Raw genomic sequence first — 18424 nt, 5'->3', positions numbered from 1 at the left:
CACTGGGTTGGTGCCCCGAGGTCTGTAAAAAGCCAATAGATTTCCATCATCCTGTTCCATAACCAAGTCTCCCAACTCCCTCAGCCTACAATTGCCCCTATTTACAATCGTGGGGGAGAATCATAGACTTTGTCACGATTCGCTGGAAGCACTGCGGGTAGACAAGCGCAGGAGTCCAGGCGTGAGAGTAAAACTCTGGATTTATTAGGGGGTAAACAGGATCGGTAACAAAGGAAGCACTAGCGACGTTTAAGACATGAATGACAAGACTAGAGAAAGACTAACTGGGAAGTACTTAAATACACGGATTCAATTAAACAAGACTTAGATAAAGTTGGTAACACAGGGATTCCACACGTGGTTAACGAGAAGGGCGTTGCACACAAGAGGAGCGGCACGATCGGGACGTGACAGGCTTGAATAATTAAGGAGCTCTCTATTACCTTGGGTGAACCACAGCATTTGTTAAGCTAACCCGATATGAGCTAATGCAGTTAGGAGTAGGTCCATCACCTCACTAGTGCATTTATGAAGAGGAATTTATGAAGGACACCTTCCACGCGATGCAGTTCTCTGTATTGACGGTGAAAAATAGATATTTTTACAATTCTCATTAATTATGCAACAATAAAATGCTATTATTATTTTTTTAGAAATTCTCTAACCACAAAGCTGCAACACTGAGCTTCATTAAAATAATTCAATTGCACCCTGATACATTATTCATGCCTTTTATTCCTGCTTTTGATCATTTTAAATGACATGTGAAGATAGCTAAGGTGTGTGTTTGTGTCTGAGTATAATTCTCATGTATTTTTTTCATTATATACCTGTATCATCATTGTTTTGTATTATACACTATCATACACTACATAGCTATCAGTTTTGGCAGTTGCATCAATGAAAGTATGCTTTAATACAGTGAATTACTTATCACGTAACAAAAGCCTGATTATGATACTATAAAAGAATTTAAATAATCTTACAACAGAAAAAAAGACATAAGGTGTGTTTTTTGAAGGGTATGTTCTATACCTGTATTGCATTTTTGCTTATGTGTGGAATGTGACTGTGGAAATGCTACTGAAAGTACAGTGGAGATCAGACTCCACTCTCATGGTATCCCTCCCCCAACCCACCCGTCACAGAATTTTATCGTCAGGGGAATCCCCCACACCCCACACCCATTATATTAGTCAGAGTACTGTGAACACAGAGCACAAAAACACAGCGGAAAAAATAAATAAATAAATTATATATATATATATATATATGTGCCCAAAGTTTTCTCAATGACATAAAATGAAGGCCTCTTTGATTTGGATGGTTAGCAGTATCTCAAGGATTCTTACTAGGTCAGGATTAGGTCAAGAACAGCAGGTATGTCACAAGGAAACATTTTCTTCTCCAATGGAGGTGACAGGCTTTCAGCGGGATAGAGATCAAGGTAAGCTTTTTAAAAGGCTGTCCTCTCTGATTCGGATGGATGCATTCTATGCATACTCAACATCACTGATGACTACGTTGATGTTTTCTGCAGCTGTCACTGATATACCTGTGTTGGTAGTGGATCACTACCAAGCTCTACCCCATGCATACTGGGCGATATTTCTGAAACAGAGCTCGCAATTGAAAGATTAACTCCTTTTGTACTCAAATGAAGACATCATGCTACAGTTTACTAGCAGGATATTTCCTTAAAAGGTTGCATGACTTCACTCACACATCTGCATGTGTGTGCTTGCCTTACAATCAAGCTTTATAGATCTATTGAATTTCATTTTCTATTAATTTTAACAAGTAAAGAGGCCATTCAGTTCTTGACATAGTCCTCGAAAGTGAAACATAAATACCATGTCAAATGGTCTTGTCAAATCACCTTGTCAAATGGTCTTATGTCTTTACAGAATTTCTTTAAAAGGATCTGTTTTACAGTTGATCAAGGGGATTCATTTTGTGTATGCTTGAAGAAACAGACTACTTGGCAAGTAAAAAAGGCCACATTCAGCAAACACATGACACAGAACACAACAATACGCACACTTCTGAGCACAAGAAGAAATATGTAGATGCTGTGAAGCACAAGCCGTCATGCAGAGAAGATCGAAAATGTAAAACAAAAAGCAAGTTCAAAAGGAAGATTTGGAACTGCAACACCTAGCTGTCTGGTATGTGGCTAAACTGCACTCTGGGGTGGAAGCAAGTGTAATTTCTTACAGTTGCAGAAATGTCATAAGACCTTGCTGAGAGACACAAATGTGAAATTGTCCACAAAATACCTGTAAAATGGAAAGTATAATTTGGAAGTGGAATACAAAAGCAGAACGTATGTAGTGAAATCCATTGTGGTAGAAGTAGAAGTAAAAACCAATAGAGGGAGCTGAAACAGGAGGCAATGAAAGCATTATTGTGACTGATGAGCTGTAACTTCTGTGAGACAAGCAAGATGCAGCGGGACTAGCTTTCTGCTATCCATGTTTAGAATGAGAGAGGTATGTGCTTAAAATAATAAGCAACGTATCTCACTGAAAAGCTATCCAGATTAGTGCTCAGTTGGTTTACATCAGATGTAGGCAATCTTATCCGCAAAGGGCCGGTGTGTATGCAGGTTTTCGCTGGTTTACAACAACAGCAAGAATTACAACATTACTATTAGATATTGCCAGTAGGTGGAGCCAAAGCACCAAATAAATGTAAAGGAAAGCATAAGTTCTAACAAAACATCCCAAAGAGACCACCACTCCCGGACTACGTCATTAATGAGGCAGAGGAATAGTTTGGGTACTGGTGTGACAATTGGCAAGTAAAGCATCATTTCATTTCTTCATTTAATTTCATTTCAACCTTTCATACTTTTCCATTTTTCCTGGGATATACTTCCATGATGATACCTGAAGGCCAGACATTGCTCTTGGACAGAGGATCCCTCAGCAGGACTGTACTGAGTGCAATAAGACTGAGTTGGCTGTTTTGCCATTTCCTTTACAGACAAATATATTATGCCCCACCTGTTCCAAAAGGTTTTGTTTTGGCTCAGTACTCTGTGCCTTTGCTGCGTGTACAAGTCAGAGATTCCAAACGCACTGTCATGGGTGAAACAAGAACTTGGAATTAGGTAATCAGTGTTGACAAAACACAACAATGAAATTTGTCCTCTGCATTTAACCAATATGTGACATAGCAGGGGGCAGCTAATTCAGCACCTAGGGAGCAGTGCTTGCGGGCGGTACCTTGCTGATCTGGAAATCGATTGTTGTCGAAATTTTTCAATTACAAGTGTGCTTCCCTAACCATTAGGCCATCACTGCCCCATATTTTATTAATTTGCAAAAAAAAACACATCTTACTCATAGGGTTGATGTATGTTACCCCACAGTTACACTGTCCACCTTACAAATGCATGTCCTTAGAAACTCAAGAACCCCTTTTCGCCATTCCACTTTCAAATGACCAGCTTGCCATTTCTTTTCCCAAGCCTTCCACATCCAGTCTTAAAAACATTACAGTTACAGCTAGGACTTTACTTGCAGGGGCACAAGTAACTTAGTAACTCAGTTACTATTCAAGTAAATCATGAACAAATATAGTCACTGCATGAAATACATGAATCGTCATGACTGATTAATGATGAATGAAAATGGGATCAGTATGTAACTAACACTTAGTTTCTGGTTAATTAATATTTATGCATAAAACCAACATTTCAGACACATTGGAATTCTTGTGCAGAGCTCTCTCAGAGTCAAGTAAATATAACACTAATTTACAGAAAAAAGATGGTAATATCTACACCAAAAGAAAGAAATTTAAATATAAGTACTGATCAAGAATGAACTATGAAAGAACTTTATAAATAAATAAATACATTCAATAAATAATACATTAAATCAGACTGTAAAGAGTTACTGTAAGTAAAGAGTAACACTACTTGCCAGGGCACAAATAATATAGTATATAATGCTCTTACTTATGTGTTAATTAACTACAAACTGAGTCTTAGTTACATACTGATCTTGTGGCAATTCATCATTAATGAAAAGTGATGTGTGTTTTATCTCAAGCAGTTACTATATTTCTTACTGTATCTGTTAATTCTGTAAACCTTTGTGAATTACTGAAGGAACTGCTATGGAACTTCTGAAGGAACAAGGTATGAATAACACAAGAAATACTGATCTCATGTTTGTTCAACATTAATGAATCTTGATGTATCTTTTCTCATCTAGCGGCTATATTTGTTCATGATTTGTACTTCATTAGTAACTGAGTAATTACTAATTATTTGTGCCCAATAAGTAGTGATACCCAGTTACATAAGATAAGAATTTCTATAACTAACAAAATCTAAAACTAAATGGCATCACCCAAACCACTCACACTGCACTTGCAATCAGACACAATACAGAAACCGTTTAGGTGCATTGCTTAAGTTCTTAACCGTACCCAGAATTCACATACTACATAGTGAATTACAAAAGCTACAACTCAAAAAGATGTCAGTAAGGTCTGACTCAATATTAGCATTCTGTATGTGTATATGTGTATGCATGCAAGAGAAAGTATAACTGCATTTAAAATGGCTACTGGCATATTGCCAAATGAAGCTGAATAGACACATCTGTGCACCCATGATCCAGACAGCTGACCTGAGGCGATGAAGGTGAATGTACTGGAACAGCTCACCAGCCAGTCAGTGATAGGCCTGCAATTCACAATGATCCTTCTCTGCTACTGTTGCCTTTTGCTAAAGCACATACTTGTGTCAGTGATACAGTCGACACCACAGAATGAATATATATATATATATATATATATATATATATATATATATATATATATATATATATATATATATATATATAACAGTTTCTAATAAAATGTAACTTTTTACATTGCTTTACAATGATGTTCCTTCTCATGCATGGGTCCTCTGGCAAGCCAGAAGTTACTCTTTTCACATTCAGTATGCTACCATGTTGTTAATTCTAAGGAGAAAAACACTTGAAAATGTTAACATTATAACAATATAAACTTTATATCCATTTAAAATTATTTTCCAACCCAAATAATGGTAATTTTGTATAATCTTTCATAATGGCTGCCAGGTGAAATATGCCTTTCTGTTTATTTACATGTATAGCAAAGCACCCACCTCTTAAAATCCGGATATTGGTGTTGGTACCTCCTCAAGGGTCCAGAGTTCAAAAGTCATTATCATTCGTTATTCACAAAACAAGCTTAACTGGACAAACACTGCAAAAACTACCACTAGGTACTGCTAAATTCACACCATGCACTTTAGCAACAAAGTGTTCAATGGGGATAAGGGTAAAAAAGAGGTCAATATGAGCATACTTCTAATATCTTTACTTCTTTTTCAGTAATATTGTGAGTAATTATGATTCAGGGAGATGAAATAATGGGGAAGAAGGCAAATTTTTGTTTAAGTGCTGTTTGCAAACTGAACACTTGAAACGCATGTAAAAATACAGACACTTCACTGTGTTCAGGTCATTAGCAACCTGGTATTAAATGAGCATAAAACGATAGTTCTAAGTTATTTTATCATAAATTTGGTGGCTGCAGATGAGAAGCACATGGAATACCCTGGGAACAGCGTCCAAAATGAATCATTATAACTAAGCTTATAATCTGGAGACTCCAAATAAAAGAAGTTCAGAGACTCTGGTGGTTGATGCTCCATCACGCCCATAAAGAAAAATGTCTTCATTGTTACATATTGTTTGCAAACACGTTTGCTCTTTTGGGTTGGGCTTCTTACGTTTATGCAAATGGGCGTGGATGTCTGTTTTTTCTCTTTTTGTCTCCCCCTTTACCAGATCTACAAAGAACGTTGATTGGTGCTTCAGCCCTATGCATTTGATACATATGGCAACCAGTAATTTGTGCTGGAGTGTTCCAGTGAAAGACCCAAACAGCTCTTAGTGTCTCTCCTTGGTTTTACCCAATCAGCCCACGAGAAACCACCCCATCATCCATCCTGACTCTATGCTTGTGGCCCAAAAATCTGCTGAGACCTAATCCGGGGATGTAACAAGAGAAACATATTTTACCTGTTCAGCCATCTTCTAACTTCTTTTCCTGCTCATGGTTGCAGGGTGTATGTCTGTGGTACACCCTGGATGAGATACCAGTCCATCACAGACCACTTTCACTCACTTACACATCGTAATAGTAAAATCTCCCAGACCATTACTGTAGTCTAATCTGACAAGGCATTGCATGGTCAGAATTACCTTATTATAGACTGATTATACGTCCCTTATTGGTATAGGATGTCCCATTATAGACATCCTGGGTCATTAGAACTAGGAAAACATTCAGTCTGCTATTTAAGATCACATGTCTGACTTCTGGGTTTGTTTGCCATATTCTTTGAGAACACTAAAGGATGGAGATCCATCCATCCATCCATCCATCCATTGTCCAACCCGCTTATCCTACTGGGTCGCGGGGGGTCCGGAGCCTATCCCAGAAGCAACGGGCACAAGCCGGGGAACAACCGTGGATGGGGGGCCAGCCCATCTCAGAGGATGGAGATCATTCCCTAAAATCATCACAGTTGTTAAATGAATGTTGTTTTTTTGACAGAGACCTTATCATAAGGTATATTGCATGACTGGCATAGAACCAGATACTATTAAGTAAATCGCAATAACATTTTTGTTGCTTCAGTTATGAATTTTCATGAGCTCATTCATTGTATTCCACAATATTATAACATCAGTATTTATCAATAATCTGGCTTTGTAACCTAGATAGAATTTTGAAAAAGCAAGAAAAAAATGCTTTGTGTGATTTTATGCAATGTTGCCTCTTCTTAAATAATAACCTTATTTTGAACACATATTAAATTCACCCTTTCTTATTACAGTATTTAAAATGATTTCTGTTTCAGCAGAGGCAGCGTAGATCAAAGTTCAAGATACTATATCTAGAGGTAGGTGCCTTTAAGTGAAAGGTCAGGTGGAGTGTAAATTTGTCCATTGAAACTTGAGAACTGTTTGGTGTTTGAAAACTCAGGCAGTGCTCCTACGATGCAGAAAAGCAACTCACTGGAGGCGTCTCAACAATAACACACGTTCCCTAGGGTACTTTTCCATGTATCCAAAACAAGATGAAATACTATGCATTTTAATTTGTATGGTCAACCATGCACAACCATGCCATAACTGACATACTGACATAAAATAAGACACGTAGTGAAAAAGAGAAAAATATTTTTAGTTCAAAAACCTATCTAATTAAATGTTAAAATGTTTTGCTGATTTGCATAACAAGATGACTGGGGCATATTTGACATTTGACACCTCCAGCATTCAAATATAGCACTGGCCTTCTGCTTCTGTGGAGCTGCACTCACTTCTGCCTTTCATAATCCCACAACTGAGCAACTGAACTTGTGAAAGAACAACTACACCAAGATGTCAGATCAATCAGCCTTTGATGTGGATGTGTGGACCCTAACCCGCTTTGTAATGGAGACTGGTCGACAGGCAAAGGGAGCTACTGGAGAGCTGACCCAGCTGATAAATTCCATGTTGACGGCCATTAAAGCCATTTCATCTGCCGTCAGAAAAGCGGGCCTTGCTCACCTGTAAGTCCAGCTATTTCAAAACTGTCTGCGGAGTCTGTGTCAAGGGGTGTGTTCTCAAGTCAACTTGTTTTTTTATATAATATAATATACTTACTGAAAAGAAGGAGAAGCAGAGAATTACATGTAGCGTAGGGAAGTTGTCTCATTAGACATTGTAGCTTGTTTAGTAATGTTTACTGCAACAGTGTGTCAGCCAATGGAAATCTCCCACCATGCAACAAATGGGGATTGCTCTGGAGTATTTTGGAACTCTACTGTGTTTGCTCAATTGTCAAAAATGAGCCTTGTTTTATTTGTTTGGAATATAAAAAAATAAGGCTTGAAAAGTTAATGTGTTAATGCATAGCAGTAATTTTAAAGTCATAACACATTGTTATTGGTTTGTAACATTTGCACATATTGATTTTAGAGAGGTGCAAGAGGGACAACCGGGGGGTGGGCAGTGCTGGGTAGGTGTGGTCTGTATTATGGTAATACTGCACTTTGCGATATTTATGGTGTTTTGGGTGTACTGCGGTAATTTCATTAAAAAAACCCAACCCCCCAGCAGTTTTTTTTGGAAAATACTCATAAGATCATAGTAGTTTTGAAAACCAACCTGGTGTGGATTCCAGTCACTGTCAAAGATCACCACAGTGCAGCAGCCTGGAGGTTTAAGCCTAGACCTCCAGCTCTGGTGCTCAACAGGAAAATGAAATACTGAGAGCCCTTCTCATTAAACTTCTTCAGCAAAGCTGCACGGTCCTCAGATTTGGTCGTTCCCATCAAAGAAAAAAAGCAGGAAACAATGTATTTCCTTCTCGCCGGTCGAGTCGAGAAATGCTAACTAGCTGTAAGCCTAGCATGGTAAGGTGGAAATTTTAGTGTATTTCACGTTTGCCATTATGAAAGTTTTTTTCCAAGAACCTTGTGCAATAAAAGTATAAAATTTAATTGACAACTATATCAAAAAGTCATTTACAGTAGGCAGCTATTTAAATGTGTCTACCCCCAATCTGCCTGGGAATTTATCCAAAACAGTGAAAGATGGGTAAAAAGCTGCTTATGTGGTTCAATCATTTGTTTTCTCACAGTATGTAGGTTCAAATGCGGGCAACTAGTGCAATGATTATATGGGAATAGAACTGCAACTTCCACACCTACCTGCATGTACCATCACAACAATTTATGGAAAAAAAAATTACAAAAATAAAATATACCTTTAACGAATGATTCCAGTATTGTTTGATTATATGAATATAGGAAGAAGGCCTGAGACTTGCTTTTTAAAATACCATCAAAAATACCATTGAATTTTAAAAAATCATATCAAATAAGTACATAATTATAAACTAAAGATGTTTACCTTAAGTTTGCTGCATGATGTGGCTTTGTGATTGCTAACGCTGTTCTTATTACTGCTCAAGGCAAGGAATTGCCGGCACAGTGAATGTTACAGGAGATGATGTGAAGAAGCTGGATGTCCTGTCCAATGATCTGGTTGTCAACATGCTTCGTGCATCTTATAGCACCTGCCTGCTGGTCTCTGAGGAAAACAAAGATGTCATAATCATTCCAGCTGAAAAGAGAGTACGTTATGGACTTTTCCGTTCACTAGATGCATCACATCCATCTGTTTATTTTTAATAAACATATTTTGTGTCATATTGATCTGTAAAGCATAAGATACTTAGGGTTATCACAGGCTATCACAGGGCATGCAGTGTGTGTAGAAAATGCAAATGCATGTGTCTGGTCAGAGTATGATTATGGATTGCCATTGAGGTCTATAGTGTTTCTGACTCTGGTCTGTGCATTTTAATACTTTTCTTAATGCACATATAACAATGATGAATAATGTTTTATTTGGGAGAGTACGTACACACTTAAGTTAAGATGCCTATAAAAAGAGAATCATTCAGTTTTGCAATATATGAAGCATTTCTGAAAGGTTCCCAGCCACATATGTAAAAGTATAGTACCACAAAAAAAACAAGTAAATTAATGGATATTATACACAAACACACACACATAAATATGTGTGTGTGTGTGTGTGTGTCTTTTAGGGGTGTCACAATAAACTGGTGTTGACAATAACCGTGGTATTTAAAAAATGAAATGCCAAAATTGTTTTAATGATACACATATGATGATATTGTAAAAAAAATGCAGCACCAGTAACTATCTGACTCAAACATATTAGGTGCCGGTATTGCTTCTTAACGTCAGTTTCTACCAGTGCTTAATTTGTGAACTCTGCGGCTCATAAAGAGCAGAGACTATCATTATATGAGGTGGCAGAGTATCAATGACTTTGAATGATGTCTCACGCACTCAAAGCAGTCTGTAAAATGAACCTGATGTCATTAACAGAAATAATAATGATGTCACTTCTGCAGGAAGTACCAATGAACAATAAGGGGCCCTGGTTGTCTTTTACACTATTTAGGTAGTGAAATTCAATATACTGCTGAAAAACTTATGTAAAATGTAAATTTTACAGACATTCGGTGTAAAGATAGAAATTGTTCATCATATAAACGACAAAGATAATTAAAAAAAAAAAAAAACTTTTTAGGCAGTTTTCAGCGTTCACTCGATCTGTTCACCAAGGGCGATACCATTAGCTTTCATTCCATATATTCCGGGTTTCATTGTATATATATCAGCTTTCATTCCATATATATCAGGTTTCATTGTGTATATATATCGACATTCATTCCATATATTCCGAGTTTCATTGTATATATATCAGGTTTCATTCCATATATATCGGCTTTCATTCCATATATTCCGAGTTTCATTGTATATATATCAGGTTTCATTCCATATATATCGGGTTTCATTCCATATATTCCGAGTTTCATTGTATATATATCGGCTTTCATTCAATTTATTCCGAGTTTCATTATATATATATCGACATTCATTCCTTATATATATATCGGGTTTCATTCCATATATATCGGTTTTCATTATATATATATCGACTTTCATTCCATATATTCCGAGTTTCATTCCATATATATCAGGTTTCATTCCATATATTCCGAGTTTCATTCCATATATATCAGGTTTCATTCCATATATATCGGGTTTCATTCCATATATATCAAAGATGATTAAATATTTCCTGTTTGGCTTGCCATATGTGTGTATATATATATATATATATATATATATATACACACACACACACACACACACATACACACACACAAACACAGTGGGTATAGAAAAGAATCACCCCCTTCGAAATATTCCCATTTTTTGCTTTTCAGCCTTAAATGAAAACACTCACAAAAAATATTTCTTCCCAGCTTCACTTACTCAATGCAACCTATAACATCCAAGTGAAAGATACCACAGCTACAGTTCAGAAAAAAAAATTAAAAATCAAAAACATGATATACTGAGATTAATAAAGGATCACCTCCCAATGTCAATATTTTTTTGAACCACCTTTTGCTTTAATGACAGCCGTGAGTCTGTTGGGATGCTTCTCTATCAACCTTGCACATCTAGGTTGAGTAATATTTGCCCACTCTTCTGTACAGAACTGATCAAGTTCGGTCAAATTGGACGGTGAGCATTGGTAGACTGCTATCTTCAATTATTTCCACTGATTTTCAATGGGGTTTAGGTCTGGGCTCTGACTGGGCCACAGGAGGACATTCACAGTTTTCTCTTTCAGCCACTGAGTGGTCAATTTTGCTGTGTGCTTCAGGTCGTTGTCGTGTTGAAAGGTGCCCATCAACTTTCTGGCGGAGGGTAGCAGGTTTTCCTCAAGAATTTGACGGTATTTTGCCCCATCCATTTTTCCTTCTACCCTAACCAGAGCCCCAGGCCCTGCGGCAGAGAAACACCCCCACAGAAGGGTACTGTCACCTCCATGCTTTACTGTAGGTACGGTGTGTTGTGGTTGGTGAGCAGCATTGGACTTCCGCCAGCTGTTCCGTTTGGTATTGAGGCCAAATATGGTCAGATTAGACCAAAATCGAACTAAGACCTTTTTCCACTTGGCATCAGAATCTTCAAGGTACATTCTAGCAAAGCTCAAACGAGCCTTAATGTGGCTTTTCTTGAGAAGTGGCTTTTTCCTTGCAACCCTCCCAAACAAGCCACAATTGTGGAGCACTTGTGAAATTGTTGTCACAAGCACACCATGACCACACTTTGCCATAAAATCCTGTAACTCCTTCAAAGTGGCCATTGGACTCTTGATAGCCTCTCTTACCACTTTCCTCCTTGCTCTTCCATTCAGTTTGGAGGGACGGCCGGATCCAGGGAGGGTCCTGGTAGTATCAAACACTTGCTACTTCTTTATTATGGACTTTACTGTGCTGCTTGGGATTGATAAAGCCTTGGAGATTTTTTGTATCCATCTCCTGCCTTATGTCTGTCCACAACTCTATCCCTGAGATCTTTTGACAGTGGCTTGCCACCCACAGTCAGTTGTTTGCTGTCAGTTGCACTACCAAGTGAGGGAGTGCTCCAGGAACAGCCGTTTTTATGCTTCACTAATCACTCTGATTACAGTTGATGACAGGTGGAAGCCAGTATCCATGGTCTGCAGTGGAAATGGTGATTACTTACAGCTGATTGAGTTTACAAATACTGTTTAGGAGGGGGGCGATCCTTTATTAATCTCAGTACTTCTTGTTTTTGATTTTTAATAATTTTTCTGAACTGTAGCTGTGATATCTTTCACTTGGATGTCATAAATTGCATTGAGTAAGAAAAGCTGGGAAAAAATATTGGTTTGTGGGTTTTAATTTAAGGTTGTAAAGCAAAAAAAGGGGAATATTTCGCACACATTGGGCATAGAAAAGCATCACCCCCTTTGAAATATTCCCTTTATATATATGTACTGTATACTGTATATGTATACACACACACACACATGCACATTTAAAAGTTTGATAGGTCTGTGAAATCATACTTTGTAATATCATAATAGTATAATGATATTTTTTAACAATATTTTCCTAAACACAGGGTAAATACATTGTTTGTTTTGATCCTCTGGACGGTTCATCCAACATTGACTGTCTGGCATCAATAGGCACCATTTTCGCAGTCTACAAAAGGGTAAGTGTTTCTTACAAAAAATTTAAAGGAATATTGAAACATTTCAAAGTTGTTGAATTTTAATCAGTAAATATACTTTCTCAGTAACATGAAGCTCAGTACTGTAATGAACTGCAAGTTCTGTTCTAATTTTCATACACTTAGGTTGGTATTGCACTACTCGCAGATGCATCCATAGCAACAACATCAATAATAGTAAATGCTTTGAAATGTCAATTTTTGAATCTCAAGCAATATTATTTTGTTGTTTTTAAAATTACAATTAATTCACATTAATTTATCAATTAATGTTTAAAACCCTGGCAATCACAACCACAAAACTGCCTCATAATATACACATTACACATTACAGTTTACAGACTCTGCCGGTGACCTCAACTTTCAGTTTTCTGTACCAGGGTAGCAATTTAATTATATAAAAAAATTAAGTATAATTTGTCCCTGACAAATTAGGTAGCCCAATGTGATTTTAAGTGGCAACAAAGGAACTATTTAAATTAAAATTTTCTATTGCAGGAATACTTTAGCATGTTCTCTCTATTGTAAAACTTACAGCACATTGTGCTTTGTGTTAAGCTGAAATGTGTCGTATATGTACACACAGATTACAGACGGTGAACCGACTGAGGAAGACGCCTTGCAGCCAGGTTCCCAGATTGTCTGTGCAGGCTATGCACTGTATGGAAGTGCCACACTGGTGGCCCTCAGCATGGGTGCTGGACTTAACTTTTTCTCATTAGATCCAGTAAGTATTCAAACAAAAGCCTTTATCTGAATAAGGCTTCTGTAAAACCAAATGTTTTTCATTAGCCATTTACCTGCTACAGAGCAAGTTAATAAGACAACATAGTACTGTCGACTATTAACCTTGCACGCACTGCAATAGCAACACACAAAGTAATTGGTTTGAAAATTATTCCACCGTTATGGAATCTCTCATTTAGATACATTTTATTTTAAATTGATCCATTTTGTTCATTATAATTTTACATTTTTTTCAGGCAGTGGGTGAGTTCATTCTCACAGAGAGAAATGTGAAGATCAAAAAAAAGGGGAAAATCTATAGTATTAATGAAGGTTACGCCAAGTACTTCGATTCCGCTGTGAATGAGTATGTTAAGTGGAAGAAGTATCCCGAGGTACGTCATACATTCAGATTTGCATGTTTTTAGCTACTTTAGAAATCTATTTTATGTTTTTGCCTCTATTACATAAAGCAGCATATGGTAACCCATCTGGGGAAAAAAAAGTTCTCTTGCTAAAAACTTATCTTTTGCTAGGGATGAGTTATATGAGAAATAGTTATCAGTACATGCATATAATGTTATGTGTAGTTAAAATCTAGAAATTATTGCTGGAGAGGAATGATTAAGTGATTTTTTTGGCATTTTATTTATACTAGGTATCTAGGTGTTTCAGTGCTGTGAAACTCTTGTTTTTAGTAAAATATTGTTTTTAAAAAAATGAAAGAATATATAATGCGGTTAAATTTTGTACTTATACTAACCCTTGTCTAAGGCTGTGGGTACGACATTTCCTCAGCAATGTTCATTTGTTCGTATTTTAAACATCATGTTTTCCACTTGAAACTGGTACTTTTCATACCTGCAGAAGGGATGCCTAAACACCAACATTTCATGTTCTTTCTTTTGACCAATGCCAAAAACTACACCTAAACTGCCTTTGCAATGGTACAGTACAAAGGGTTTAAAATCTTATCCAGACACAAGGGCTGGGAATCATCTCAGCTGCCCATGACTTCCAAACATTTATAGATATTTAATACAAATGCCAAATTAAAATAGAAAAACACAACAAATCTTTTATTTTACGGAGAGAGTTCTATTCGGATATAGTGGAATGTGTCCAATCAGGTTACAGATCACACAAACTAAGATCCTTGTCTCCAAAGGGGGGAGCTCAAACCTAACTTTTGTGCAGATACGCTCAGTGGCATTTTAAGGTAGACCTTAGGTCCCACTTGCCACACTTCACAGGTAGAGCTCTCAGACAAGCTTTTCTGCACACTGTTGCAATTGTGGTCTTACTGTTACCTTTAACATGTCTGCCCTTCATTTCTGATCTCTATAATTAAAAAGGTGTTTTCACTGACAGCAGTGGCACTGGCTGGATGTCTATACAGACGCTCCCCTACTTACGAATGGCCGTTCGTAACTTGAAATGTTCGTAAGTCTTTATTCAACATCATTTTAAGGGTATACGCAAGTACAAAGAACTAGGATGCTGGGAGTACGCACGCTACGCTGCTGCGCGGCGGGAGTAGCGGCCAGAAGTCATACTAGATGGAATTGGCGCGCACGAAAAAAAAATGTTTGCGGACAGGAAACTGGAGCCCAAGGAACACAATTTGGACTTGCAGTCCTCTTCGTTCATATGTCTGAAAGTTCATAAGTTGAAAGTTCGTAAGTAGAGGAGCATCTGTATGTGTAAAAATCGTATGTAGGTGGCTGTTTATGAGATGGATTGACCATGCCTGACACCAACAGTTACACCCCATTGAAAATTACAAGGATCATGTACCTTAGCCATTTTAATTCAAACCTGTATGTGTGCTATATGCATTCAGTTACAGCCACATCACTGAAGAAGAAGTAGGTTTTTTGTGTTAACAAGCATTTAAGATGCTTCAGTTTTTGTAAGAATATTACGTTATCTGTGGTTGAATATTCATATAGCCCTTGTAGATGTAGGAATTGTTAATCTGAATGCCTATGAATTAGTGAATGTCCAACACATCTAGTTAATTAGATATGTATAACCTAAGATGTGACAATAAGTGCCTCAATTGTTTATTCATGCTTTTTATCTAGTATAGTGAAGATTCTCAGAGCAGGAAAGACTAGTTAATTCTGTGAGTGATGCATATTTTGGTCTGATTTTTAAACTCAAGAGTAAATTGCCTTTTTAAAAATGCAGGCTCAGGGGGTGGCACTGTCTCACACCTTCAGGGCTGGGGGTTTTAATCCCACCGCTTCTCTGTTTGCAATATGTGCCTTGCTAAGGAGCCAGGTGTCATTGAAGTAGTTTCCCACCACAGTCCAAAATAGACCCCTAACTTGCCCATAGTATCTGACTGCATTGTGAATGAATCAATATTCCTTTTCCCCTAGGATGGTAGTGCACCATATGGCGCCAGATATGTAGGGTCCATGGTTGCTGATATTCACCGCACCATTGCATATGGAGGCATCTTCATGTATCCTGCCAATGAGAAAAGCCCAAAAGGAAAGGTTGTTCATTTTTCATACTTTTTTAAAACTAAAGTAAAAAAACTGTAATAGCGCTGTGTGTTTTGTGAGTTTTCTCCTGAAGTTACAATGTTGTGCATATTGGCATGTCTAAAGTGTAAAGTGCCATGTGTGTTTGTGCCCTGTGATGGACTGGTATCAGTGATATCTCTTTCGAGGTATTCTCTGCCTCATGCACTATGCTTTCTGGGATGGCTAGGTGTTCATATTTTCCTGGTACTCTGGTTTCTTCCTACAATCTAAACAGCTGTTTGGATGAAGGGTAGTAATGTTCAACTATATGGCAGTTCTTAAATAACCTTAGCTAATGAATACCGCATGCCATGTGGGGCTCTCCCCTACGGAGCTAATATTACAAAAAGAAATTCCTTTAGTTTTATGATGATCCTGCAATTATACACTATATGGACAAGTATTGGGGCACCTGGCCATTACACCTACAGGAATTTTTATGACATCCCATTCTAAATCCATAGGCGTCCATATAGAGTTGGTCTCCCCTTTGCAGCAATAACATCTGCCACTCTTCTGGGAGTTTGCAGTGTTTCTTTTGGACCTTTTTGCCCATTTGTCCAGAAGAGCATTTCTGAGCTCAGGCACTGATGTTGGATGTGAAGGCCTGGCTCCATTCAATCTCCATTCTAGTTCATCCTAAAGATGTTCGATGGGGTGGAGCTCAGGGTTCTGTGCAGGCCAGTCAAGTTCTTCCACACCAAACTCACCCAGTCATGTCTTTATGGAGCTTGTTTTGTGCTTCGGGGCACAGTCATGCTGTAACTGATTTCATAATTACTTGTGCTCGATTTAGTATTTTAAATGTGCGAATGTCACTGTATTTTCATTCAGTCTCTGCTTTAAGGTCACTATGTGTTCTTGCTATCCTTCCTATCTTGGTAAACGGCTACCTGGTATGTGGCTTTTAAAAGCTGCATGATGACCTCCTTCTGTTTCTTTGGCGTTAAAATCCAAAATGTAATTTCAACCGGAGAAAAATCAGCAAGGCATTAATTCTTGTTTTAAAAATAAATTGCTGGGTTTTTTGTTTAGTTTCCAAAGACTATATTAACAATATTCTTTGTGTCTGATCTGCAGCTAAGGCTCCTGTATGAGTGCAACCCCATAGCCTTCATTATAGAGCAAGCTGGGGGCGTGGCCACCACCGGCACACAGAGAGTACTGGCAGTCAAGCCAGAGGCACTTCACCAGCGCGTCCCATTTGTTGCTGGCTCCCCGGATGATGTGGAGGAGTACCTCTCCTTTGTCAAGAAGCACCAAAAATAGCTTTGACAGTAACTAAACTATTACGATGTATAATAAAAACAGAATAGGTGAATAAGGCCTGCATATGATTTGTCTTGATTTCAATAAACATGGGCTCTGTGAGTTAGCACTAGTGACTGAAGCGTTGCCTTGCCACATCCCACACGCATTTCTCAATTATATGCTGCTTTGGATAGAAGTGTCTGCTAAGTGACTGTAAATATACACTCACCTAAAGGATTATTAGGAACACCTGTTCAATTTCTCATTAATGCAATTATCTAATCAACCAATCACATGGCAGTTGCTTCAATGCATTTAGGGGTGTGGTCCTGGTCAAGACAATCTCCTGAACTCCAAACTGAATGTCAGAATGGGAAAGAAAGGTGATTTAAGCAATTTTGAGCGTGGCATGGTTGTTGGTGGCAGATGGGCCGGTCTGAGTATTTCACAATCTGCTCAGTTACTGGGATTTTCACACACAACCATTTCTAGGGTTTACAAAGAATGGTGTGCAAAGGGAAAAACATCCAGTATGCGGCAGTCCTGTGGGCGAAAATGCCTTGTTGATGCTAGAGGTCAGAGGAGAATGGGCCGACTGATTCAAGCTGATAGAAGAGCAACTTTGACTGAAATAACCACTCGTTACAACCGAGGTATGCAGCAAAGCATTTGTGAAGCCACAACACGCACAACCTTGAGGCGGATGGGCTACAACAGCAGAAGACCCCACCGGGTACCACTCATCTCCACTACAAATAGGAAAAAGAGGCTACAATTTGCACGAGCTCACCAAAATTGGACAGTTGAAGACTGGAAAAATGTTGCCTGGTCTGATGAGTCTCGATTTCTGTTGAGACATTCAAATGGTAGAGTCAGAATTTGGCGTAAACAGAATGAGAACATGGATCCATCATGCCTTGTTACCACTGTGCAGGCTGGTGGTGGTGGTGTAATGGTGTGGGGGATGTTTTCTTGGCACACTTTAGGCCCCTTAGTGCCAATTGGGCATCGTTTAAATGCCACGGCCTACCTGAGCATTGTTTCTGACCATGTCCATCCCTTTATGACCACCATGTACCCATCCTCTGATGGCTACTTCCAGCAGGATAATGCACCATGTCACAAAGCTCGAATCATTTCAAATTGGTTTCTTGAACATGACAATGAGTTCACTGTACTACAATGGCCCCCACAGTCACCAGAT

The 18424-nt window shown here is 38.2% G+C and overlaps 1 protein-coding gene across 1 annotated transcript; it reads left to right on the top strand.

The window, feature by feature from the left end:
* The first annotated feature begins 7345 nt into the window (after positions 1-7345).
* On the top strand, positions 7346-17293 carry fbp2 (fructose-1,6-bisphosphatase 2). The gene is made up of 7 exons (XM_023820647.2): positions 7346-7618; positions 9025-9187; positions 12596-12688; positions 13293-13433; positions 13690-13827; positions 15820-15939; positions 17050-17293. The coding sequence occupies exons 1-7, from the start codon at positions 7446-7448 to the stop codon at positions 17236-17238; spliced, it is 1017 nt and encodes a 338-aa protein (XP_023676415.1). The 5' UTR covers positions 7346-7445; the 3' UTR covers positions 17239-17293.
* Positions 17294-18424: the final 1131 nt, after the last annotated feature.

Source organism: Paramormyrops kingsleyae, chromosome 2 (genome assembly GCF_048594095.1).
Source record: "Paramormyrops kingsleyae isolate MSU_618 chromosome 2, PKINGS_0.4, whole genome shotgun sequence".
Taxonomy (NCBI): Eukaryota; Metazoa; Chordata; class Actinopteri; order Osteoglossiformes; family Mormyridae; genus Paramormyrops; species Paramormyrops kingsleyae.
The sequence above is the reverse complement of the archived record's forward strand: the minus strand, read 5'-3'. Positions and strand labels throughout refer to the sequence as shown.